Here is a 26,699-nt window from a genome sequence, read left to right as displayed (position 1 = left end):
AACTTGAGCCCTGTTGTAACGTATCTTTATTCACTTCCATGAAATTTACCTTTTTCCGGAAGATTAGTACGTATGAATAAATTTGGGTGGGGATGAAATGACTAGGAATGGAATAAAGATAGGAATGAAATAGTTTTAGTATAATAATTCTATGTTTGGTATAATGAAGGACTAAGAAAAGGAATTATATAGAAAAAAATTCAAATCACTTGTTTATATGTTTGGTGGATAGTAATAGAAATTTGAAGGATAAAAAAGAACACAAACACACCAATTTTGTCATATAAAGAAATATTGTTTTAAAATATTAAATTAAATATAAATTTACAACCTATATTTAAGTACTCATGTTATCTACTATATAAATATTTTATTATTAATATACGATTTTTGTGAATGTAATTTTTTATTACAGCAATATATATAAAATATGTTCCCAATGTAATGGGAATAGGTAAAAATATGGGCTACTCTAATAGTTGTAGGAATTGAATAGATATTCCTATAAGAATGAGCATTAATGGCATTACATATGTTGGAGAACAACTTCAATTTCCACAAAAATGCATCATAGCCATGCAACTGCGACAAATAGCAGGATAGCAAAAAATCATGGCTAGGACTTCAACTGCACATAGGATGTCACTTTACAACCAGAAAGTAGCTGTGACTCTTTCAACTTAATTTATATTTTCTTATAGCTTAAAAACAATATCACATAATGTATTAAAATATAAAATTTTTTAAGTAGGAATTTGTGAAAGTATAAAGGGTTGAATCATCCAAATTATGAGAACCTAAATACCAACTTTAGATATGTGCAAATTCAAAAAATAAATCTAAAAAGTAAATGAATCAAGATTAGTGCTTTTAATATTAAAAAAAACAAAATAGTGCTTTTAGCTTCTAACTTCTACCTCAAGAATAACTTTTGAAAAAAAAAAGAAGTTCAGAAACAAAAACAGCACTTCAAACACCCCGCAAGTGCTCTTTCTAAACTACAAGTACGACACGGTCGTAACAACCTATTTACAAATAATAAAAGACCTAGTAAATGAATATTAATGATGTTATTAAATAATTTTATCATTCTCCAATTCACCAAAAAGAAAACTAAAAGAAAAAGAAAGCCCACAGAACACCAAGAAATTGTGAATGAAATAATCCAAATCAACCATACGATGCTCCAACACAAATAATAAAAATTCTCGATCAACTCAAATTTAACCATCAAATTAATCACACAACAAGTATGAGTAGTCACTCTCTTTAAAATCTTAAGGCCTTGTTTACTCACCTGGAATACACGGGATATCCGCCTTAATCGGGAAAGGCCCACCGTTTACTTTCGACTTGCGTAGCCCGGGATGAAAGGCTAAAGCCCGGTACTGGGCTGGACAAAACCCCTGATATGAATTGGGGGTTGGGGGCTAGGATTCGAATCTCGTCGATTTATACCACCTTTCTGCACCTGCCAATTTTACATTTATATCCTTGCTTTTCTACTGGAAATGACGACATTGTCCTTGGCCACCTACCGTCTTCAATTCTCTGTCACTTTTCATTTCCCACCAAAGCCTCCCACATCATTTCAAATCTTCACTCTTCAGGATACCTTCTGCATCCACTCTTGTGTGTTCCTACCGGCGAGGTTAGTTCTTCCAGTCCAGTGACTTGCATGTTCCCCATACCTTGTCTGTGTATCTACTTTTTTGCCTTTTGATATTTGTTTCTTTCATATTTTTCGTTATAATTTCATTTTCTATGGTTAATTGTTTTATATTTCTGCTATCATTAATGGTTTTTTTTTTCTCCTTTTCTGCGTTCAAGAATTTGGATCGGAGTTCCCTTACGCGCTGTGAAGTCCACCGCCTGTCGTCCTCTGTCGTCTTCTTCGGTTATCTCGGCATTAATACGGGAACCGACGGTGAGTTGGTCTGAAACCCTTCGCCCAGTCCTTAACTTTGTTCCTGCAAGATTTACTAACTTGTGCTATGCTATGTACTTTCTTCTCATATTCTTGGACCGTTCACGCTCTTCCGTATATTTTTCCATCTACTAACCTGTTACCCCTTCTCGCTCGCCCGATTTGGTGGCCTTCTCTTTCGCACCACATATACCTTCAACCATTAACACTTTTGAGTTCATTGCATGTTATATTTGTTAACGTTGTCGCCCATATTTTTGTTCTGTGTTCAGAATTTGAAGATTTTTTTTTCCAATCTCTTTTCCTTCAATTTGCTATTTCAACTACGTTCTTACACACTCCATTTTCGTGGTGTACTGTGTTTCCTAAAAATTTTTGATATTCAATATTGTTTTTTTGGTCTTTAGGATGAGGTTTTTCCAAAGAGTTACGTTGGGTTTAATAATTGTACAAGAAATCATTGACGAGCTTGCCGTCGCTATGACTATATTCTCTTATGTTACCAAATACCTTGCCGGTCGAAACCCTAACCGACGTGTACGTGGGCCCTCGAGATACGTGATGAGCACTAGGATACCGGACCAGATTCGCCATCTTCATAGGCTGGTTTTTGTTTCAAATGAATCATGTCTGCGCAATCTTCAGATGCACCGCAACACCTTCGGTCGCTTGTGCTACATACTTTAGTACTCAAGTGGTGTGACCCCGACCAAACACCTAAGCGTAGCCGAGCAGGTAGCTATTTTCCTTAGCATTGTGTCCCATCACAAAAAGAATAGTGTGGTGAAGCATGATTTTATACGTTCCGGCCGCACCATCCACAAACATTTTCACCGTGTGCTTCAAATTAAATTTTTTATCAAATTGAGCTTTATATTTGTGAGACTGATGGATTCTAAATGAAGCACAAAATTATTTTTTAAAAATTTAAAAAATCATTGAACAATTCGTTTCTAAATAATATTTTTATTTATCATGAATATGAAATACTTTAATTAGCTATTCGACCTCTTACAAATCAATGTCAAGTATATACAAAGATATATAAAATATAAAATATAGATAAAGAATCATAATAATGTTTAGGGGTTAATTACACTTAAATCCAATATGAAAATTTATTATTTACACATATCCCATTTTGTTATAATTTGGATGAGAAAGCTGACATTAGATAAAAGAATTACGTAAATTTTTAATTTTGCCACTAATTCAACAATGACATGTAATAAGTTTGTACTTGTAAGGAAAAAAAATTTAATAATATTAACGTTACTTCATATATATATATATATTTATATATATATATATATTTTATTTATCCCTTTATAAGTACAAAAATATATTTGTGAATGTTAAATAAGAGCAAATATTAAAATTTTATATAATATCTTTTGCTAACTTTAATATTTTTTGTTCCAACTCTAATAGAAGGGGGTCAGGTTTAAATAAAATTTTTGTGAAGACTCTAATTTAGGAAATATATATATATATATATATATATATAATTTCATATTTTTAAAGAGGATTTACATTAAGTATATACCCGTATAAAAGAAAATAAAACACAGGTAAATATTACTAATATTACAAAACAAACTATTCCTACATCGATTTCTAAAACAATTGTAAAGAAGTGTTCCTAAATATGCTTAACCGTTCATGAATGTATCGCAACGTAATCTAATTCAAGCACCAAATTGTGTACCAAAAATAATTTCTAAAACAGTTGCAAGAGACTATTCCAAACCAAAAAAAAAAAAAAAAGAATATGCCTAAAAGTATTTCAAATATGAATCACAATACAATCCCAAATACCATTTCAAAATACATCACCAAGTCAAATGCATACCATTCCAAAAATCAGGCATTAGTATTACTATTACCCATCCAAATAAAACCACAATTACAGTATATAACCATTCCAAAATTAGTCCAATGAGTTCCAATTAAATAAATATCTTTTTATATTTGATTTTAAAACATCGCAGTGTGTTACAACATCCGTTCCAGTTTGAAACGGTCTTTCACCAATCGTTCTAAAATATTTGTAACACCGTCTATTACAATAGAAGGTGAACAATTCCAAAATCCAATTCAAATTAATTCCGACAGTTCAAAACCATTCCAAAGCCGGAAAAAAAAAAAAAAACTATTCCTAAACCCGTCCTAAATTTCATTTTTTTTTTGTACTGTAGATATTGTTCAATATAGAAGCACTAAAAACTCAAAATAAAATAATAAAATGAACATATATGAACATTGCACTTTTGGTCTTGATGCTTAAGAATCCTAATTATACAAATCTTCATGATGCATTTCAAGAAGAAAAATTTAGTACTTTTATTCATATATATGTGAATTCAGGAGAGAGAGAGAGAGAGAAAGCGAAAATGGATACTTGCGCGGAATTTTATTAAATATTAGATAAACTTTCAAACATATCAAAAAATTTCAAATTTGATGTATCAAAGAATATGGTTTAGATTTGATGTACTTTAAATTTAATTGAAGTCATTAAACGTGTGATGACGGGAGGAAGAGGTTTAAAAGAAGGGTATTTTTGGTAGTTTGATAAATTAGTATGAGAACTATCTTAATGTACTATAATTTTTTATTTTTTTCCTTTAATTATAAATTGTTAAATTCATTTCCCAGGAAAAAAAATGAAGGTATTATATAAAAATAAATGGCAAGTTATGTAAAAAGTACATAATAACTTTCACATTGGAAGGTTTCTTTTTATGATTAGTATAGATTATATAAACATTTAATATAAAATTATGATATCAGTTTATAAATATTAACAAATGATATATCATTCTCTTTTATAATTTACTACTTTACTAGTAAAAACAAATAATTATATTCTATCTTTTATATTTAATTTTGAATTTTTTATTATTTTTAAATTAAATATTAGGTACCAAGTTAATCCGATCAGGTAATTTTTTTCTACCCGATAACCCATTTTTCAAAATTGGGTTCAGGTCATTCAAAACTCAAAATTTTTAAAGATTACTTGACTCAATCTACCCAAACCATTCGAATTGAGTTGGAATCCGAACAATCCGATCTAACTATAAACATTCCCTTTCTGAGAAAAAAAAAAAAAAAAAAAGGGAGATTTCTTCACTATGTTTGCTTTCATTTTTTAGTTATCTCCAAAACGAGTCAAAACATACCCAATGTTTAAATTATTTTAGCATAAATATATACATATACATATATATATAAAAAAGACATGATTTGACAATGAGTATTAATTTTTGTCTCCCAGAACACAACATTAAACATACAATACTTATTTTAAATTATCTCCAAAAATAAATCTAAATACATACATAATGTTTGGATTTATTTTCTGAGTGTTTTATTGTGTTTTGTGGAAATAGAGAGAGAAAAACAAAGATAAACAAGTGTGTGTTAGAGATAGTATGTATGTTTGGATTTGTTTTTGGAGATAATTTAAAATAAATATTATATATTTAATGTTGTGTTTTGAATGACAAAAATTACTATTCATTGTCAAATCATGTCTTTGGAAATAATTTAAAATAAGTATAATATGTTTAATGTTGTATTTTGGGAGACAAAAATTACTATTCATTGTCAAATCATGCCTTTTTTATATATATTTATGTATATATGTGTGTATATATATATGTATATTTTTATGCTAAAACAGTTAAAAACACCTAAATAAGGTGTTTTTGAATGATGGCAAACATTGGGTATGTTTTGACTTGTCTCGGAAATAAGTTGGAAATGAAAACAAACATAGTGATACTATCTCTAACACACACTTATTTATCTTTGTTTTTCTATCTCTATCTTCACAAAATACAATAAAACACTCGAATCCAAATATTATGCTTATGTTTGGAAAGGTGTTGGCATACAGCTATACTAGATTATTGATGAACATATCAAATTAATGGTCGTAGACTTTCTTGGCTTTTAATTTAGTATAATGGAGTTTGCATTCATTGTTTAGTTGAAGAGGACAAGACTAAGAGTGGCAACTTGGTGGGGCTTGAAATTTTGGCATTTATTGATTAGTTGACGACGATAGACGACAAGACTAGCAGCCACAACTTGCCTGGGAGCTAAAGACGACGAGATTAGGATCAACAACTTGGTCGGGCTGGAAACTTATTGTCATGGAATTTGCATTGATCTTTGCATAGTTGAAGACCATGGGACTAGGAACGTCAACTTGGCTGCGATATAAATTCAGGGTATAATGCATATTTATTCCTATGATATTGTAAATGAGCAAATTACTCTATTATGAAAAAAAAAATAGTAATTTCCCCACTTATATTTTTTAAAATGAAGCATAAAATGCTTAATTTTAAAAAATATTGGGGTAAATTGTTGTAGTTTAAAAAATATAAAAAGATAAATTACTATATTTTTTTTTTATAAAAAGAGTAATTTGCACATTTGCAATATCAAAGAGGACCAAATTGCAAAATATGATGGATTTTCCATTCATTGATTAGTTGAAGCTGACGAGAGTAGGAGCAACAATGTGGCCCGGCTAGTCCAAATGCTCGGTTCCAACTCCAAATCACTTTCATTTCACGGGATTAATTTCTAAAAAGGTAGGAGATTCAAATTCTTGAAAAGTTCACAAGAATGTAGCACTGAGGCGAACGGGACTTAGAACTCGTGAGTGGAAGTTACCCATAATCGAATAAGAACCATCTCAGGATTATAGGTAAGGATTGATATATAAGCTTCTCGGAATTCTTACATAATCCTCAAGAATGCCATACTCATCAACTTCAGTACCATTGTTGGAGAAAACCTAACCTCTCTTGATATCATCAAATGGTGCTCACATCTAATTGGAGTACAAAATAATTAGATAATATGAATTAAGAGAATACAAATTAGTGAAATTGAGAGAGTAATTCTTTATTAATTTTTATTTCTTTTGTACAAGTGAGAGAATAAAATTAATATTTCGAGTGTGAAGCTCCAAGTAAAAAAAAATTTCGATAATAGTAAATTTCATTAAGTAAAGAAAAAGTATAGAGTGCACAAATCAAATGGCAATTGAAGTAGGCCATGGTATCCGCCAAACTCTATACAAGGGATGCTATGAGGTAGTTCAACACTAAGTATACGGAGTCTAAGCTCATTAAGAATAATCCGAACAAGGGATACTGCATCGCGAACCAGCTGTTGATACCTCCGTCGATTCTGTTCTTGTCAAATTTGATACACAAGGGATACCAAAAGATTACGATAGGCAGCATTGATAATATGTTTCCCACTCCATCTTCGTGCATCAATCAATACATCAATTGTCCATCCTCTAGTGGTCTAAGAGAAGCAGACCTAACATCGCAACAGTTGAAGACACTGTCTAGCATAAGGGCAACAAAAGAACAGGTGCTGGAAAGTCCCAATGGTGCCACTGAAGCCACGGCCGATCCATGGTAGAGAGCCTCTCATGCAATGCTAACAATAGTATAAAAGTATTCCGGGGGATCTTAAAAGGGCCCATAAGTAGTGAAGACTAGCCTAGTTTTGGGACCGGATGCCGAAAAATATCGTAAACGCTTTTATTGGCAAAGGAACCGCCATCAGGGAAGTAGAATCTCGACCGCCTCTAATTGAAGATAAAAGTCGCATGACATCGAGTATGGAAGCGTTCCTCATCCTTGGCCAGTGCCACTCCCCATCCTGGATGATCACCCGAAGTAAATCATCTCCAAGTAAAAAATTAAAGTCTAGTTTGAAGTATAGTAGAAGTTTGGAACTAGAGTTGGCTTTTGTTGTGGGGAACTCGCAATTTATAGAAAACTCCTCAATTTGTTGGATGAGATCGAATCCTCCATATTCGATGTAGCAGAGAGTTATTAATTTTTAAATGGTTGGATAAGGTTACATCCCTCGACAGTTTATAGGTTAGAGTCCAACAATCCTTGGAATAGATAGAGATGTCATCTTTTGATAAGGATATGTTATTTGAATAACAATGTCTTTTTCAAATTTTGGCAAAGTAATCGAGCACATTCCTTACACGGAATCCTTAGAATTTAGGATTCAAAGATTACTAATATTTATGATATTCCCACAACATGCCACAGGCAAAGAAGAAGTTCTAGCCTAATGTCTACTGGTTCAGTTAAACGTTATGATGTTGGGATGGATATAGCTGGTCCTTCTACAGTTTATACACCTCAAGATTATTACGTGTCTCAACCGCCTCAAGATTATTATATGTCTCAACCGCCTTAAGATGATTGGTTTCAATCGACTCTGTATATGCCAAACCAAACACAAGATTATTCTTCACAAGTACATCTTGACCTTGGTCTTGGTATTTTAATCAAGCATATGCACAAGGATACAATATTTCACCAATTCTATTTACATCGTTTAGTGCATATTGTGACAATGTGGAGTCTAGTTTTGCAACAACATCTAGTCGGTTCGGTGGTGATGAAAATGCGGCGCAAAATGAGCCAGTACAAAATGTGGTGCGAGGAAATAAGAAGACCTCGGCGTCAACGCCACAGACGCAATTGTGGAACAGGACATTTTTTACATTTAAAATTATATACTTTATTGCATTGTTTACAATTGTAAAAAAGAAATATACACTATTACATTTGTACACTTAATTGTAATTTTTTAAATTAATAAAATTTTAATATTATAATTTTTTGGACTATAATATGTTGTCAAAAATTAATTTTATATAATTAATTTATACACAATTTAATTAAACAAAAAAAATAGGCCAAGTCGTGATCTCAAATCACAACTCGACATATTAATATTAACGTATAAAAAAAAATTATATTATTATAATTTTTTTATAATAAAAAATAAACAACCCTTTTATTACCATTACATAAAATTTTTAATTTAATAAATATTATATATAAAAAAATAAATATCATCGACCCAACCCAATTTATTAATTCAAAATCCATTTTAAATTCAACCCAAAACCGACCTGACCCGTCCATTTGCAACCTAATCCATTTCAATTCATTTATTCAAACCTATCTTAAGTCCAACTCATATTGAACCCAACTCAAAACTGACCCGATCCGTCCATTTACGATCCCTAGTGGATACCATCTAAACTACATATAAAGGGCTTATTTCGTGTCTATTAGAGATAAAATTATCTTCTTGGTGCTTATACACGACGGGGCATAGAGGATACTCTACCTAAGTGTAGGGCACTATTTTACTGGGAAAAAAAATAGGGGAATTTATTAAAAAAATGCCAAAAAAAAATTAGTAAAGTAGGGTAAAATTGAAGGTGTTAGAAAAGTAAGTGGCACCGCGGTGATGAACCACGGTGACACATTAAAAAAAAAAAATTTAAAAAATAATGTCACCGTGGTTGGCGACCGCGGTGACATACAGATTTTTTTTTTTTAAGTAAAAAAATGTGGCACCGCGGTGCCACTTACTTTTCTAACACCTTCAATTTTACCCTACTTTACTAATTTATTTTTTTTTTATATTTTTGTAATAAATTCCCCAAAAAAATAACAATAGAAATTATTAATACTTCCATAGAGCTTAACTTTTTTGCACATGAGAATGCCTCCTCGGAGCATACCTCAATTTTATACAATTGAAAAAAGAAACACATTAACGATTGTAGTAAATTGCAGAGAACTCACACATCAAACATATTATATTTGCATTGAAGTAAGCACAACGATCATTAACATCAAACAATCCTCTTCAGATCAACAAAGGAGTTTCTTCAAAATGATCATTCCAACACAATCAAATCAAGGGTTAACGTGAGCATAAGCCTCAAGAGCTTCACCCGTCAGCCGACAAAACCTCAATTCCGGCAAAATCTTCGCTCCCATCCCCTCGTAAAATGTAATGGCGTTCACGTTCCAATCCAGCACCACCCAGTCCACCCTCCCGTAGCCCATCTTTGCCGCCTGCTCCGCTACCGCCCACAAGAGCAGTTTCCCCAGCCCCTTTCTCCTACAATACTCCCTAACAAAAATGTTATCAATATAGAACCCGGGTTTCGCCAGAAACGCGGCGTAGTTAGGAAAAAACAGTACAAACCCGCCAACAGTAACATCTTCGTTAACATCACCAGCGTTGCTTCTGAAGGCTTCTTTTTCGGGGTCGTCATCGATGGGGAGGTCAAGGTGGAGGGATTTGTGCCAAGGTGTAAAATGTGGATTCTCCGATGGGGGAAATGGCAAAGTGGAGAGCTCGAGAAGCAAGACTGTGACGGAAGTGAAGGGAGGAGGCGCGTTCGGGGGGAATAGGGTGGCGGCGAGTGTGGCCGGGGTGGCTTGAAAGAGGTGGGTGAGGCTCTCGAATACAGCCAGCTGGTGGGTGAGCTTGTGAATGTGTGGGACGTCCTCCACGGTGGCAAGGCGGATGCGAGTGAAGAGCTCGTGACCGCAAGGGGTGGGCTCCGAGAGGGGGATGTGGGAGTCGGCCGGCGGCGGCGGTGCTGCAGCTGCCATTGTTCCGGAGTTCTAGGAGAGGTTCCTGAAAGTTGGCAAAACGCGTAGTTCTGCTGTGAAGTTTCTTCGGGTTTCGATGTATCTTCGGCCAAGAACGGATTATTATAAAGACAAATAAATAAATAATTATATTTTCCTAATATCTGTTGACTTTCTAAAATTCTCAACTATCCTGTGCTCTACGGCATCTCTTCAACTTTTAAGCATGTGTTTTTATTGTCCAATTATCCGCATTTTGAAGAGTTATTCAAAATTTAATTATTCACATAAAATAATATATCATGATAGCATATAAAAATATAAAAAGTAATTTTTCTGTTTAAAAAAGTAAGATTGCTTTGACAAATTTATAAATTTAAGAAACTAAATGAGTGTTTGCTCAAGTTTCGAAAATGTGACTCTCTAAAAGTACTTTTAACGTGTTTGGAATTATAATTTTTTGTTGCTAAAATGGCTATAAGAAACATTTTTATACCAAAAGTTAGGGTACTTCTAGCTGTTCTGACATTTTTGTAAATAAATCCAACTTTATTTTTTAATATTTTATTCTCATTATAACAATCTTAATTTAAATTCACAATTTTTATTTTTTTAAATTGCATATTTGTAGTTGATTGATATTTTCTAATAATTTGAATAATTTAACAACAATCAATTTACACTTTTACATATTAAATATTTTCGATTATATATATTTTATTTGCTATATATTTTCTGATTATCTTATTCCTATATTAATAATATATATATATATATTTTTTATGATCATGTAAGTTTAATGGGTGAATATCAATTTACCCCTCTATAATATTAAAAAAGAGCACATTACCTTCTCATGAAAAAAAATATAGCAATTTATCCTCCTATACTTTTTAAATGAAGCAATTTACCTCCTATAACAGGGAGTAAATTGCTTCATTTTAAAAATCATAGGGGGGTAAATTATTGAATTTTAAAAAATATAAGAAGGTAAATCGCTATTTATTTTTTCATAAGGGGGTAATTTGTTCATTTGCATATCACAAGGGGTTGCTTGCATTTTTTCCTAAGTTTAAGTGTTGTGCATGAATCAACAATTATATATGAAAAATATGCATAAAACCCCACTGTGTTTCAAAAAGTCGGCTAAAAAGCCCTTCTATTTTAAAAATAGGCTAAAAGACCCCGTATGTTTTGTAAAACTCAGCAACAAAAACAACAAATACCCCTTCCGTTAGTAATTAACGGAAGATGCATTACACAGGCTCTTTGTGCGTGTGGGGGTATTTTTTAACTATTTTTTATCTTTTTCTTAGGTATTTTTTTACTAAAATATCATTTATTTTTATATTTTTTTATGATTTAAATTAAAATATTAAATTATATTAATTTATTTAATATTAAATATTAAATTATATTACCATATAACCATGACTGAAGGTCATGGAGGATCGAAAAACTCGAAAGAAAATTTAAATCTGGACATAAGGCGGTATGAAGAATCGAACATGTAGGCGGAATGCATAAAAATAAATAAAATAAATTCGACTATATAAGCGGTAAAGAAAACTGGCCATGCAGTATTTAAAATCTTTTTAATTAACTAAAATATATTTTAATTAATAATTAAAATGAATTAAAAATTTAAAAGAAAATGAAAAAACTGCGATTCTCGCCCCTTTTTTTGCCAAAAACTTATTTCTAAGTTTCCAACGCTGTCCAAATCAGTTTTCGATGGCCAGTGATACCGTTCGAATCCTCTCTTAAAGAGGAACATTTTAAAACCTTTAACTTAAATTTTCGTCAATCGGAGAGAGGGCAAACCTAGGTCGGGTCAAAATGGTCAATGGGTCAGCCCGTCAGTTTGGTTGGGTGGGCCTCCAAGTGGGCTTATTAGTTTGGATCTTTTGGGCCACAGAAATATTAACAGTCAAAATTATGCAAAAGTGACAATGCATATTCCAAGTAATACGCACATGTGCCAATGTCTGTTAATGCAACTAGCAGCAGCACAAGACTGGATTTTAACGTAAACTAAAGCAGACTAGGAATAGCAAATGGAAGCAATAATTCTAGCATATCGAAAGAAAAGAGACAACAAAAACAGGCAGGGAAGGCCAAAAATGCACTCCAAAACTCATCTTTCACCAGTACCGAGTCTCTATTCAATGTTCTTCCTATTTTCTTCAAGAGGGAGAACGGCACTATCTGATGCATGCAGGTCAGTTTGGAGTTGGTGTAGCCCTGCACCAGGTTTTCATGGTGCAGCTGCAACGTCGTTTAGAACAGGTTAATTGGGCTGTTCTAGCCTGCACAGAGTGTTGGTGCAGCCGCAGCACTTTCATGTGCAGGTGGTGAAAAAACAAATGCATAGCACCAGAAGTGTAAAAACAGAAGAAAAATTAATCAACCCTGTCTGAGATAGACTTCCAAGAATATTAATCAAATTGCAGTGCCCGCACCATGCCTTCTGATATCAGATTCCATGAAGAGACGAGCCACTCCACTTTCACTATCATTTCATGATATTTCTAAACAGTTAGGGGATTCAAAATCCCAAAAAGTTGACATTAATGTGGCACTGAGGCAAAGGGGAAAAGGGGGGATAAGAGAACGTTCCAAGTTAATTTTTCTCAAATCCTTGTATAGACCCAAAAAATTACAAAACCACAAACTATCAGACTTTATCTTAAGCAATGTGAAGATTTTAATCAACCAAAAGAGGGATACATTTGGGCTAACCGACATGACAAAAGAAAGACAATGTCGAAAATGCACGACTAAATTGAATTACCATAAGAAAATCTTCATGGTAAGAAAGAGCAAGTATATACTATTTATGCAATCACCAAGGACATCTGGCATCATCATAATGTACCAAATATCAGAGAAAATACATTTAGCATCAGAACTCAAGATCAGAAGTTACTCATAGTCGAATAAAAACCAGCTCAGAACTAGAGGTAACAACAGCTAATGTTTTCAGAATTCACAAGGATTCCCTTGTAGCAATGCTAAACAATCTCCTGCAATCCTCAGCAATGCCATAATCATCAACTTCAGTTTTAATCTATCTCAACTTTCAACAATTGAAAAAAGGAAACACATTAACAATTGTAGTAAATTGCAGAGAACTCACACATCAAACAATTTATATTTGCATTGAAGTAAGCGGAACAGTCGTTAATATCAGTGTCAAATTCACAAAACCAACAAGTTTGTATTATAACACTAAATTCAGCAAACAATCCCCTTCGTATTAACGCAACCGCTTCAACCAATTTAATCTTCCCCTCATAACATTCCCGCCAGTTCGATCATCAGAAGCTCCTGAAAATTGATCATTCCAACAAAATCAAATTAAAGGTTAACATGAGCATGAGCCTGAAGGGCTTCGCCAGTCAGTCGACAAATCCTCCATTCTGGCAAAATCTGTGCCCCCATCTGCTCGTAAAACTTAATGGCGTTCACATTCCAGTCCAGCACTACCCACTCCACCCTCCCGTAGCCCATCTTCGCCGCCTGCGCCGCCACCGCCGACAAGAGCATTTTCCCCAGCCCCTTCCTCCTATAGCACTCCCTCACAAAAATGTCCTCGATATAGAACCCGGGTTTCGCCAGGAACGTCGAGTAATTAGGAAAGAACAGCACAAACCCACCAACAATAACATCATCGTTAGCATCACTAGCGTTGCTTCTGAAGGCTTCCTTTTCTGGGTCGTGGATGGGGAGGTCGAGGTGGAGGGATTTGAGCCGAGGTATAAAATGGGGACTCTGGGATGGTGGGAATGGCGAAGTGGAGAGCTCGAGGAGGAAGACTGTGAAGGAAGTGAACGGAGGAGGCGCGTTCGGCGGGAAGAGGGTGGCGGAGAGCGCGGCGGGGGTGGCTTCAAAGAGGTGGGTGAGGCGCTCAAACACGGCCATTTGGTGGATGAGCTTGTGAATGTGGGGGACGTCCTCACGGGTGGCGAGGCGGATGCGCGTGAAGAGAGTGTGGCCGGAAGGAGTGGGCTCCGGGAGGGTGATTGGGGCGGCGGCCGGCGGCGGGGGCGGCGCTGCAGCTGCCATTGGTTCGAAGTTCTTGGAGAGGTTTCTGGAAGTTGGCAAATGGCGTAGGTCTACTTTGGAGTTTCTTCGGGTTTCGGCCAAGAAAGGATTTATATGATTATAAAAAAGAAATATTTTTTAAAAAGTAATAAATAATTAAGTTAAATCATTTACATTTTAAAATTAAAATTAATCAATACTACTTATGTAAAAAAAATCAATTGAAATTATGTTACTAAAACAAAAAAAAAAAAAGCAATCTCTTAATACTTTTATCTTATTATATATAATATTATGTTATATATATAATTTATTTTTTAAAATTATCCCCTATTGGAGAATTAGGATACGAAAAAAATTAATTTTTAAAGGATTACATATTAATTGTATAATAAAATATGATGTATTTTTAGTAATTTAATATGATTGGAATAAAATTTATTCGAATAGTGTTTTTTTATGTTTTACAATTATATTATTCGTGACTTTTATTTTTATTATTTTTTATGAGTGATGGTGACAATAAGCAAGTCTTTCAAAAGAAGTACGATTTTATAATCCGTCACGCTTCTTAATAATTGAGAATTATGGAAGTCACTGGAACCAACTAGTTTTTGGGTAATTATTGCAACAAAGGACTACCCATAAAACATTCTTTTCCTCACATAAAGAATTCATTTTGTTGTCATTCTTAGTTTTAATTTTCAATACTTTTAGATAATAATTTGTTTTTGTATTGATTTTGGTTGAAAAATAAAAATATTTTTGGATTAGAAAGTGTTGTGATGTGTTTCTTATGAATAAATGTGATATGTTTGAAATTAAAATATTTGATTGTAATTTTTTATACGAAAAGATGTGATCGAACAAGTGTATTTTAGGAAAAAATTCAGTGTTGTCCATGTGATTTTATGCTCATGTCGATTGTGAACCGTTCGTCTGCACACGTTTAACAATTGGTAGCTTAAATGAGTATAAATTCACATGGGCAGCTTCACCAAACCCTATATTTGGATAAAATAATTTGCGATAGTTGAAATAATGCAATTAAAATACATAAAAAAATTTTATAGTTGAAATTAATATATATTCACAATTTGCAAAATTTATATATTTATAAATATTAGTATAACATTGATGTAATTATCATCTTACATTGTTGAACAACATGGATTAATCGGGCCATCAAAATTCATATCAGACCATTAGATATGATAAAACATACAAAAAAATATGTTTGGTAAAGTTTTAGACTTATTAGATATACGGATGTCGAGATATCGTACTCGAAACATAAGAGTAATCATTCAAGACGATGTATCTTTGAATCAGACCATGTGATTTTAAATCATACCGTCTGACATGATCTAATGGATACAGTCTTGTATATATTTAATTTCGTATAAATCGGGTGCTCAAATTTTAAGATATCATAATTATTGATTAAACTTTTTAATCTCATTATATATATAATAAAATAATAATTAGAATTGTTCAACCATCATCATCATGATCATTATTATTATTATTATTATTATGATTTTTAGATTAATTCATAGAAATTACTAAATTTTGACATAAATTTATAAATAATAAAAAATCATAAGTGAATTACTTGTCAATTTAAAAAATGTATAACGTAATACAAATATATATTAAAATATAACATAAAGTTTATATATATCATATTAAATAATAATTTTAAATATAAAAAATATTATAATTTACTAAGTTGTTGATTAAATTTATTTTTGTATAAAGATTAAATGTATAAATAAAAGTACCATAATTTATTATTATCCAAAATAAAATGTATGATATTAATTAATAATAATAATATATGGTCAATTTTGATTATAAAATTGATCAAATATTAAATATAAAATTAAATATATAAAAAAATTTAAAAATAAAAATATATAAAATAAAATAAAAAAAAATATTCACCAGATCGAACAGTTATAACTGAGCTCAAGTCGAACTCAAAAGCCTGACTCATCTGCCACCCCTAAACTAGGGACTAGCCATCAAATCATTCTAACAAGAAAGTTGCCTCACATTTGTGTGCGAGAGGGAGGGTACAGTGTAAAAGCATTCCCACTTTTGGGAGAAGGAGCAAGAGATGCCCTTAGCTAAAAGCTCACTACTTTAAGGATGAAATTAGTTCTCTCCTCCGGCTGAATGATGCCCAAGAAATATACTCAGTCCAAAGCAAAAGCCCAACTCACCTGGAGGTTCAACTTGCACAAGAGGTGGGAATTTCTTGAATACGTGAAGCGGTCACCTAGGGATCCAAAGAAAGAATGGGCTATGATTAAAGCACATCGGGATGGCTTGGTACTGCTTTGGCAGCCAGGGTGTCCATCCCTCGGTGTGATTAGGGGATTTTATACTCTAGGGGAAAGAATACGAGTGCAAACAAGCTTCAGGAATGAATTTTCAGATATTATGATTTATTCAAGTTCAAATCAAAGTTTTCCTTACCAAACAACAATTTTTCACACCTAATTCTAATTGCACCTTATATTTTTTTTTTATAAAAAATTGTGTATTTTTAAAATATAAATACTCACATCATCTATTTATTTTTAGAAAAAAGTTATACATCATATAACCAGCTCTATACCGTCAAAGTTTGCATCTCAGCTCACGGCCATTCCTCCTTTACTGGGAGAGGAGTCTCTTTGCCACCCTGGTGACATTTTCTTCTGTAAAACCATACTTCTTGAATGTATCCAAATGTGCTCCACTAGCTCCAAACTCCTCCACGCCAAGAACCACACCTTCAGGCCCGACGTATTCCCTCCACCCGATCGGGGAGCCTGCTTCCACGCTAACACGTCTCGGCACGCCAGGAGGCAACACCTCCTCTTTGTATTCCGCCGGTTGCTGGTCGAAAAGCCTCCAACACACAAGTGAAACTACCCTCACTCTTCTCCCTTCTTTCCTCAACACACTGGCGCTGCCTTCACATAGGCACAGCTCGGAGCCGGTACCAATCAATATGATCTCCGGCAAATTTGGCCCAGAGTTGTCGCTCACGATATAACCACCTCTTGCTACTGCATCCGCAGATGTTCCCTCCACGTGCGCCAAGACCTTTTGCCTTGACAGTGCAATCACGCTTGGCACGGTTCGGTTGGCGACAGCCACTTTATAGACTCCCGAGGTCTCATTGCCATCTGCCGGTCGGAAAAGTAACAAGCGGGGGATGGCCCGAAGTCCAACAAGATGCTCAACGGGTTGGTGGGTTGGCCCATCTTCGCCTAAACCGATTGAATCATGGGTCATGATGTAGATGACTCCAGCATGACTTAGAGCAGATAGTCTAATGGAGTTTTTCATGTAGTCGGAGAATACGAGGAAAGTTGCTGCAAATGGGATCAAACCACCACCGTGTAATGCAATGCCATTCGAAATTCCAGCCATAGCGTGTTCGCGAACTCCATACCTAATGTTCCGGCCCCCAGGAGATGCCGGTTGCTGAAAGTCTCCATAGTCGTGTAAGTACACTTTGTTGGAGGAAGCAAGATCTGCACTTCCACCTATCAAACCCGGAAGCACTTTGGCAAGCTGGTTGAGACACTTCTCAGAGTATCCTCGGGTGGCATCGAGAGGGTCGGATGTAGACCATGTCTGGAAAAATCGGAAAACAAATATCATTTTTGCAACATCATGCATGTGAAAAAACAATGTAACTATGAACTACATTATCAATTGGAAACTTAACCCTTGCCCTATCCCGGGAAAACAGCAAGATTTGCAGATGACAATTGGAAAGCACTATCTAATTTCTCGCTTGGAAGTGACATGCATAGATAGCCAAGTAATAGTCTTTTCTTACAGAATTTTTTGTAGCAGGATTCATTGGCATCAAACTTGATATATGTCCCATGTGATCGTCTGCTATTTTCTAACTACTAGACGGATATTAGCAACAGACAATAAACAAATTTTCAATCTAATGGCAAATTATATGCATACGTTACCGGTAATGAATTTTCCCAGCCTGGAAGCATTCCATTGTAAAGGAGAGACTTAAATTCTACAGCCTCTTGCGGGTACTTGCTTTGATAATAATACAATTTGGAGCACCAATCCCTCTCTAATTCTTCACCATGATCTGCTTGCACTTGCATTTCCCTGGAAATGCATGCTGAAAGTTTTACAACCTTGGGATACTTAGATAGTAAAGGAGCTAAATTCATTATATATGCAATAATATATATACCTGTACACCATAGGAATGACATAAAATGGCTCTCGATTGTCCCATTTAACCTTTTGTTTCATTTGCTTCTCATCATCTTCGTCAAATATTCCATGATGAGCTTTTGACGTCCCTTCCTTCTTCGACAATTTGCCTATGCGCGTCTTTACCTGACATTCATGTTTTTTTTTTTTTTTTGTTTTATCATCATGGAAAAATAAATGTAAAGCAAGCGATATTCTTTTGGTAGTGAAATTTGAACCCGAGCCCTCGTGTTTGGGCCGACTCTAATACCATATTGAAAGTCCACTTTATCTAAATTCTAAAAGGTTAAGTTATTAGATAGAAGCATCAATCAATATTTAATATCTTTAATCCCATTCTTCTTCTGCGGGCAACTAATAAGTGAGAAATAAGAGACAAAGGAGCCATATATACCCGGATAAAAGTTGGTCTTTCGGTCTCTCTATAAGCAGCCAAAACTGCGCTCTTGAACGATCTCATATTGCTATGATTGTCATCCACCGTTATTGTATTCCAACCCAATGCCTTAAATTGCAACGAGATATCCTCAGTAAATGCAAGGTCAGTGGAACCATCAATTGTATTACGATTATCATCATAAATCAATGTGAGCTTATTGAGCTTCCAATGTGCCGCTAAAGATGCGGCTTCATGCGATATGCCCTCCATAGCACATCCATCGCCCATAATGCAATATCTGTATCAAAGAATAACCGGCCATAATCGAGAAAATCATCATTATATTGGATCAAATAAATAAGACTTTTTTATGCTCACGTGCGATGATCTACGACGGAAACGTCAGGTTTGTTGAACCTAGCGGCTAAGTGGGCTTCGGCTAGAGCAAGGCCGACTGCATTGGCTACACCTTGTCCAAGAGGTCCTGGTGATTACCAAAACAAGTATATCAAATGCACAGTCATTAAAAAATATAATAGAGTTCGAGCACACTTGGAGAGCACAAAGTTTGATTCCCAAGCCCGGGAAAGACAACCTTAATTCACTATTCGATTTTTCTCTAGTCTACATATTTGTCTTTTCCTAGGAAATATGGCATTTTATGTTTCCTCAAAATTGTGGATTTCTTTCAGGGAAAAGTATTATTTTAGTCCGCTAAGTCTGCCTAATTTTAATTTTAGTCCGATAACTATGTCCATTTTTGTTTAGGTCCGGTAATTTACGAAATTGCTTACTTTTAGTCCTCTAACATATTTTCGGACAATTTTACCCCTATGCAACTTTTGAAAGGCATTTTAGTCCATATGCACTCATAGGGGTAAAATTGTCCGAAAATCTGCCAGATGACTAAAAGTAAGCAATTTCGTAAGTTACTGGACCTAAACAAAAATGGACATAGTTATCGGACTAAAATTAAAATTAGACATACTTAACGGACTAAAATAATACTTTTCCCTTTCTTTCATAAAGTATCTAATTCCTCCAAATTACGTTCAAGGAAGTCTATTGATGATCAATATATTTTAAATTAGTACCTGTTGTGACTTCAATGCCGTCTGTCACTGTATTCTCTGGGTGGCCCGGAGTCCTACTGCCAAGCTTACACAACCGTTTGAGGTCTTCAATCTGATTAAATTAATAAATTTGTGACAGAAAAGTTCATGGAACCAAGACGACGGAAGTTAAACTGATGTGGATTGTCCCACTGTTTCAATTTTCTTTCTAAGATTCAAAGGAACAACGTATAGTCAACAAAATCAATACAGACGCCAAGCTATTTAGATTATGCCTATCGTATGTCACAAACCAGCTCCACAAATTCTTGGCTAAATTGAATTATGCACAAGAACTCTAAGTTTCCAATTTCGGAGAGTTCAAGCAACAAAACCAGCCACTATAAAGACTATGTATTCATGTTCATGTGTTTTTTGGGACAACGTAACTCTATTATTAGCAACTCTTATTTTGCCAAAGTGCAAGTTCATTGACCTTCTACTGCGAATGATAACTGTTCCACTATGAAAATTTTCTTTCTTGCTTTCTTTATCCTTCCCCCCCTTACAAATTGCATAACCAACAACCAAACAAAAATCATAACTCAAATTTTTCAAGAACTGGAGTATTGCAAAAGTGCAGGACAAATTCTAATATGAAACACAAAAATGCAGTACTAGAAATGAAATATTTAGTGGTCTGGATATAAATTGCTCTTACATAAATAATAACTCTATTACTTTTTTACTATGATAAAATTTTCTTGCACAATTTTACTAGATGATCACCCACAACTTTATAAAACTAGAGCAGCCGTAAAAAGAAAGAACAAAGACATAAATTCCGAGTACCTGAACAGATTGGAATCCAGCAAGATGCAGGCAAACATACTGAAGCAAACACCCATGGCCAGCGCTCAAAACAAACCTGTCCCTGTTAAACCACCTGGGATTCCTGGGATTGTACTTGAGCACATGCCTGTACAAGAAAACCCCGATTTCAGCCATCCCCAGGGCCATTCCAGGGTGGCCCGCTTTCGCCTTTTGGACAGAATCAAGAATCAGCATCCTGAGGTTGTCTGCACAGCGCCTGTCGACAAGTTCCTGGAATTTCTCATCGGAAACGTCGAATTCCAGGGCGGAGGACTCATTGGGGTACGCGTTTTGGAGCTCGTCTTTCCAGGAGAGCTTGTGGTTGGGGTCTTTTAAGAGAGGGTTTGTGGTGGTGGTTTTCGGGAGGCTGTTTCTGCATGTGAAGGGTTTACTGGTTTTGTGCAGGCGAGTGGGTGGTTTTGGAGGAAGGTGTGGGGGGTATATTGGGTTCAGGAGAAGGGAAGAGATTGCCATGCTGATCTCTGTGTTGTGTGTGTGCGCGCGCGCGCGTTGGGGGGAGTTGACAAGAAGAGGTGTAGGAGCAGTACGTGTTGGAAGGAGGGCTGGCCGATTGAGGAAGAGAAGCTGGCCTGGAAGTAGAAAGGTGTACGTGGCTTCAGAAGAGAAGAAGGATGATGTAAATAAATGGTTTATAGAGTTTGGGTGTTTGACTAGAGCTTGTTTGGAATTTTTTGGTTGTAAATTTTATTTTTAAAATTTTTTTAATCTGGATTAAATTTGTTTAGATTTAAATTAATTATACAATAAATATAGTATACTTGTTATGTGATTAATACATAATTTTAAAAAAATAATCAATCACATTAATATATACACTTATTATATAATTAATTTAATTGAATCAAATATGATTAATCTCAAATCTAATACTAATTTGGACGTCAGAGTGTAAACGTCTTTTTTGCAGGTCTCCCTTCAGGATTCGCATTTGTTTCAGCTCAAGTTTTAAATAATGGTTCATATTTATTAGACCCGTGCGTTTTTGCACGCACCAAAATAATTTATAAAAAAATAAAATTAAATTATTATTTTTTAAATAAACTTTCAATAAAAATTCAAAGTCACAAAAAATAAAGTTTATGGATAATTTTTGTGAAAGGGAGGATAAATGAAAACTTGTACGAGACAAGTAAAAAAGGTATTTTTATCTTATTAATACTAAATTATTTGTTTAGCAGAATTTTTGATTTTTTTCATACATGAATAAGCTATAAGTATATTTCGGGTGCAAAATGTATTTAATTTTTAGTTAATGATAAATTTAAAAATTATTAATTAATAATTTATGTCAATTATATATCAAGCAACATAGAACAACTAGAATAGACAGCCAAATTATACACCAGTTGTGGACGAAACACACAACCCACAGTTTATATTTTAAATTTCCAGGAGAGTACTAAATTAATCAATGAAGACAGAAAAATAAAACTTCATAAGCAACAAAACAAGAGAGTGGTTGATGTGCCTTTAGACAATATTCAAAGAATGTCAGGTCCACCAGTAACCATCCCACCAACCCAAACAAAAAGTGTATTTCAAGTGTCTATGGATAATATTTTTTTTTTTTTTTAGATTCTCAGTTTCTAAAATGGGTTTTAATTAGTTTTGATTATCCTAAGAAGTTGATCAAGCACTAAAATCATATCCATAAATTTTCGATCAGAAGTGAGCCGTTCTTACCAATTCAGTTAATACACATTATGTGTAATAACCTTACTCATAATTAACAGTATACATATTCGATACCTGTTGCATAAAATCTGAAGATACATATCTTAATGTTTTTCTGACATAAAGATGTTGGTTAAAAAGGATACCATTCCGAATCAAATGACTTGTGGTTGCAGTTTGACATCACAAATTACAAAAATACATGTATCATTAACAAGTTTGAGCACTTTTTTTGTCCATATACGGACATTGATTTGTGAAGACTTCAAATCAATTAAGGACAATAAATATGCATGTAATATATATACTATGAGGTGGTCTATGCAGACCAGAACCATGTCATGATCAGCTGATTGGAAGGGGAGCGCCATCCCATACCTTCAAGCACTCCAGCAATGGATCAATCAGTTTCCCCTCACATATGGCTGTGAACACCTTGTCGAACTCCTCCCCGGGCGAACGAGCCTTTTCGCCTGTTAGAAAACCAGTCCCTAGCTCCTCCCTCACAAACTTGTACAATGGATAAGACCTGCAGTTCTTGATCCTGTTGGCTATAGCCGGTCTCCCGCTTTCCAGCTCAACTCGAGCACTCTCGACTTCTTTAGGCAAAAGGGCCTTCAATTCTTCCTCAAATGCGCCAATCTTGTGGAAAATCGAGGTGCTAAGGCTCTTCTCCCCCTCATTGCTTATCAATGCGTGATCGACTAGCACTTGTCGTAGTTTTTGCATTAACGGGTAGTTAGCGCTGCATGGATCGTCGATGTAGGCAAAAACGTGCTCTCTGTCTACAGCTCTCAGCAGGTCCCTCTCACAAAACCTGGATGGATGGAGCTCACCAGTCGAGCCGATGGTTAAGACCTTTCTAGCCACTTGGCTGACGGTGTTCTTCACCGTTGCCTTGAGATTTTCCTCCAGGTGTCTTAGATCGATGGCTTGGCATAAAGCAACCAAGAATGTCGAGGCCATGAGCTTCAGAACGTCGACTGCCTCTGCTGTTTTCCTTGAAGAAATCAGCCCCAATGAGTTCACATCTTGGTTGTGCTGCTCAGCGCTTTGGACATGGTTTGTGACTGGATTGGCTAGAAATTGTAGCTCGGAGCAATAAGCTGCCATTGCTATTTCGGCCCCCTTGAATCCGTAATCCAGGCTTGGATTACGTCCCCCAGATAGATTTGATGGCAAGCCATTGTTGTAGAAGTCATTTAAAAGCTCAGAGAATTGTGCAAACATGAGTTTCCCAATAGAAGCAATTGCTAGACGAGCGTTGTCCATCGACACGCCGATAGGCGTCCCCTGGAAATTCCCCCCATGCAATGCCTTATTTCTTGATACATCAATCAATGGATTGTCATTGACAGAATTGATCTCTCTTTCGATAGATTTTGTTGCAACCCGAATTACTTCAATCTGCGGACCAAGCCATTGGGGCGAGGTGCGGAGTGCGTAGCGGTCCTGTTTAGGCTTCTGCAGGGGGTCCATTTCATGTGTCTTTTGTGCTTCTTTGATGTATGAGCTTCCATCAAGTATGTGCTCCATGATAGCGGCAGCCTCAATCTGGCCTGGATGATGCTTCAACTTATGAGTCAAGTGGTCTGTGAATTCGGGCTTGCCTTGCATGACCTCAGCAAAAATCGCAGATATAACTTCTGACAGTACAACAAGAACGTTGGCTTCAAAGAGGACTATAGAGGCCAGGCCTGAGCCCACGGCCGTGCCGTTTACTAGTGCAAGGCCTTCTTTGGGTTGGAGCTCAAAGAATCCCGTGTCAATCCCGGCTAGGGTAAACGCCTGAGCAGGGTCCAGGACTTCCCCGTTAGGCCCAATAGCCTTGGAGTTGGGTCGGCCCAATAGAAGGCCGGCAATGTACGACAACGGGACAAGGTCGCCGGAAGCAGTGATGGTGCCGCGTAGGGGGAGGCATGGGGTGATGTTGTGGTTGAGGAGTTTAGTGATGGCCTCCAAGACTTCAAACCTTATGCCGGAGTAGCCTTGAAGCAATGTGTTGATTCTTACAAGCATTGAGGCCCTTGTGGCCGAGTGAGGCAGTGTGTGGCTTGATTCAGTGCCATTGCCAAATATTCCAGCATTTAGAAACCTAAAATACCAAAAATTAAAAAAAAAAAGAAAAAGAAAATTACTTCAGTAGTTTATTATGTAATTAGTTCATATTTGGGATACAACATAAAAGATTTTTTTTTAATATATTATTAAGAAAATTACTTAAGTTCCTATGTATTTATATTTAGTTGACTTGAGTAGGTGGTCACAGTTCACAACTCAGCCCATTAAATATGCCATAATTTGGTGTAGTTGGCAAATTAATTGAACACCATGCATGAATTGAACTTTTTATTATAAAGTTATAATATCTTGTATTTTATTCTATATATTACATATATAAAATATTTTTATTTAAATATGTAGATAAGTAGTGTTTACATTTATCATGGACAAATTTCACATATCACATTTTCTTTATTTATTAATTTGGATGTATATAAGTGCTAAAATGCTATGAAAAGAATAATAATAATAATAAACAAAAAAGAAAAACCAACATTTCCAAAAATTAACATTAATAAGTGTTGAATTTCCCCCCGCAAAAAAGTTAGCCATTTTATGTGTGTGTAGGGTGGGGGGCATCCACCTACCCCATGATCACAAATATCATTATTTTCAAATTTAAGAAAATATAATTAAATTTGGTGATATATTAAGACTCAAGGCTTTAAAATAATTTTTTATGCTAAAATACACTTACTTCTTTTATTTACAAATAATAACCTATTAATTAATTTTAAGTAAATAATTTTCTATTCCTATATATATTAAATTTAATTTATTTTATCAGTTTCAACTAATCATTTATTTTTTTTATTTTATTTAATTAGTAAATACGTTTTGAGTGTGTTTCGACCGTCAAATTTAGGATGAAATATAATTTATGGAAAAAATGCAAGCAACCCTTTGTGATATCTCAAATGAGCAAATTACCCCCTTATGAAAAAACAAATAGCGATTTACCTCCCTTTATTTTTTAAAATACAACAATTTACCTCCCTATGTTTTTTAAAATGAAGTAATTTACCTCCCTATATAAGGAGGTAAATTGCTTCATTTTAAAAAGTACGGGGGGTAAATTGCTATATTTTTTTCATAGGGCTCATTTTTAATATCACAGGAGAGTAAATTGTTATTCACTCTATAATTTATTCCCTTATGAGATGGTGAATGAGCAAAAAATCTCCCATAAAAAAAAAATAACAAATTACTCTTTATCTAAAACTTTGTTAAGAGTATAATTTATTTTATGATTCAAAATACAAAAGAGGTGATTTTACTATTTATTTTTTTTATAGGGGTGTGTTTGTTCATTTTCTATATTACAGGGGTTAAAAGGGCTAAATTGCATTTAACCCCTAGTATTTTATTCACCTGATAAGCTCCTTTTGTAAAGCGCCACCTTGTTTGGTCCTCCTATGTGAAGTTGCACCAAAACCCGTCGTCACACCATAACTGTCCGTCCCTTTGTTCATGCTCTCCATCACCCACTCACTGCTCGCCTTCACCCCCTCCCTCGCCGTCTCCGCCAGCTCCACCGTCACCTCCTCCGCATCTCGTGTGGCCACCGCCGCCACCTGCGCTATCGTCAGCGTCTCCCCGCCTAGCCGGACCACTGGCTTCCGGTACTCCGCCACCATCTTCTTCACCTCGTCAAGGTGGCTGCCCGTCAGCGACTCCGCCGCCAACTTCCAGTTCAAGGGGTCATCACTGCTGCTCCTCACACAAAAGCTGCTGTTTGCATTTGCATTTTCCATTTTCTTGCAGCCGCAAATGTTAGTTATAGTAAAAGTAGTGGCAAGAAAACTCTCTCTCTCTCCTCTCTCTCTCCTCTCTCTCTCTCTCTATAAATATATGTATATATATATTTATGATGAGGAAATCTTGATGAAAAATTTGCAAAGGTTGTGAGAATATAGCTAAGCTGAAATTGCTGAGGTTGT

General features: G+C 35.0%; 4 protein-coding genes across 5 annotated transcripts; all 4 read right to left on the bottom strand.

Moving 5' to 3' along the window:
* Positions 1-9,590: 9,590 nt before the first annotated feature.
* LOC105161321 (GCN5-related N-acetyltransferase 8) lies at positions 9,591-10,518 on the bottom strand. 2 transcript variants are annotated; one of them, XM_088879864.1, is made up of 2 exons: positions 10,004-10,518; positions 9,591-9,928 (listed from the first exon to the last, which is right to left on the bottom strand). In XM_088879864.1, exons 1-2 carry the CDS (start codon positions 10,414-10,416, stop codon positions 9,709-9,711), a joined length of 633 nt encoding a protein of 210 aa, XP_088735990.1. In that variant the 5' UTR covers positions 10,417-10,518; the 3' UTR covers positions 9,591-9,708. The 2 variants fall into 2 exon arrangements, with proteins under 2 accessions (XP_088735990.1, XP_011077269.1); XM_011078967.3 differs by having other exon boundaries at positions 9,591-9,916.
* A 3,019-nt stretch (positions 10,519-13,537) lies between these two features.
* On the bottom strand, positions 13,538-14,532 carry LOC105161319 (GCN5-related N-acetyltransferase 8). Its single transcript, XM_011078965.3, has one exon. It carries the CDS (start codon positions 14,461-14,463, stop codon positions 13,756-13,758), a length of 708 nt encoding a protein of 235 aa, XP_011077267.2. The 5' UTR covers positions 14,464-14,532; the 3' UTR covers positions 13,538-13,755.
* Positions 14,533-16,866: 2,334 nt separating this feature from the next.
* Positions 16,867-21,627, bottom strand: LOC105161318 (transketolase, chloroplastic). Its single transcript, XM_011078964.3, has 7 exons — positions 20,980-21,627; positions 20,170-20,260; positions 19,454-19,559; positions 19,091-19,373; positions 18,674-18,822; positions 18,432-18,585; positions 16,867-18,078 (listed from the first exon to the last, which is right to left on the bottom strand). The coding sequence occupies exons 1-7, from the start codon at positions 21,472-21,474 to the stop codon at positions 17,107-17,109; spliced, it is 2,250 nt and encodes a 749-aa protein (XP_011077266.1). The 5' UTR covers positions 21,475-21,627; the 3' UTR covers positions 16,867-17,106.
* Positions 21,628-22,822: 1,195 nt separating this feature from the next.
* On the bottom strand, positions 22,823-26,699 carry LOC105161317 (phenylalanine ammonia-lyase-like). The gene is made up of 2 exons (XM_011078963.3): positions 26,131-26,699; positions 22,823-24,790 (listed from the first exon to the last, which is right to left on the bottom strand). Exons 1-2 carry the CDS (start codon positions 26,511-26,513, stop codon positions 23,041-23,043), a joined length of 2,133 nt encoding a protein of 710 aa, XP_011077265.3. The 5' UTR covers positions 26,514-26,699; the 3' UTR covers positions 22,823-23,040.

This window comes from Sesamum indicum, linkage group LG4 (genome assembly GCF_026168435.1).
Source record: "Sesamum indicum cultivar Baizhima isolate 11 linkage group LG4, ASM2616843v1, whole genome shotgun sequence".
Lineage (NCBI taxonomy): Eukaryota > Viridiplantae > Streptophyta > Magnoliopsida > Lamiales > Pedaliaceae > Sesamum > Sesamum indicum.
Note: the sequence above shows the minus strand (reverse complement) of the source record. Positions and strands in the feature narration are given on the sequence as shown.

Bases quoted from the DNA above. Each gene is read 5' to 3' on its own strand.
- LOC105161321 (XM_088879864.1), bottom strand. From the start codon at position 10,416: ATGGCAGCTGCAGCACCGCCGCCGCCGGCCGACTCCCACATCCCCCTC. The intron at 9,929-10,003 runs GTTTGTACTGTT...CATTTTTGTTAG, and splicing joins GAAGATGTTACTGTTGGCGG to GGAGTATTGTAGGAGAAAGG.
- LOC105161319 (XM_011078965.3), bottom strand. From the start codon at position 14,463: ATGGCAGCTGCAGCGCCGCCCCCGCCGCCGGCCGCCGCCCCAATCACC.
- LOC105161318 (XM_011078964.3), bottom strand. From the start codon at position 21,474: ATGGCAATCTCTTCCCTTCTCCTGAACCCAATATACCCCCCACACCTT. The intron at 19,374-19,453 runs GTGAGCATAAAA...TCTTTGATACAG, and splicing joins TCCGTCGTAGATCATCGCAC to ATATTGCATTATGGGCGATG. The intron at 18,079-18,431 runs GTAACGTATGCA...CGATTTTTCCAG, and splicing joins GCTGGGAAAATTCATTACCG to ACATGGTCTACATCCGACCC.
- LOC105161317 (XM_011078963.3), bottom strand. From the start codon at position 26,513: ATGGAAAATGCAAATGCAAACAGCAGCTTTTGTGTGAGGAGCAGCAGT. The intron at 24,791-26,130 runs GTGAATAAAATA...TTGGTATTTTAG, and splicing joins TTACAAAAGGAGCTTATCAG to GTTTCTAAATGCTGGAATAT.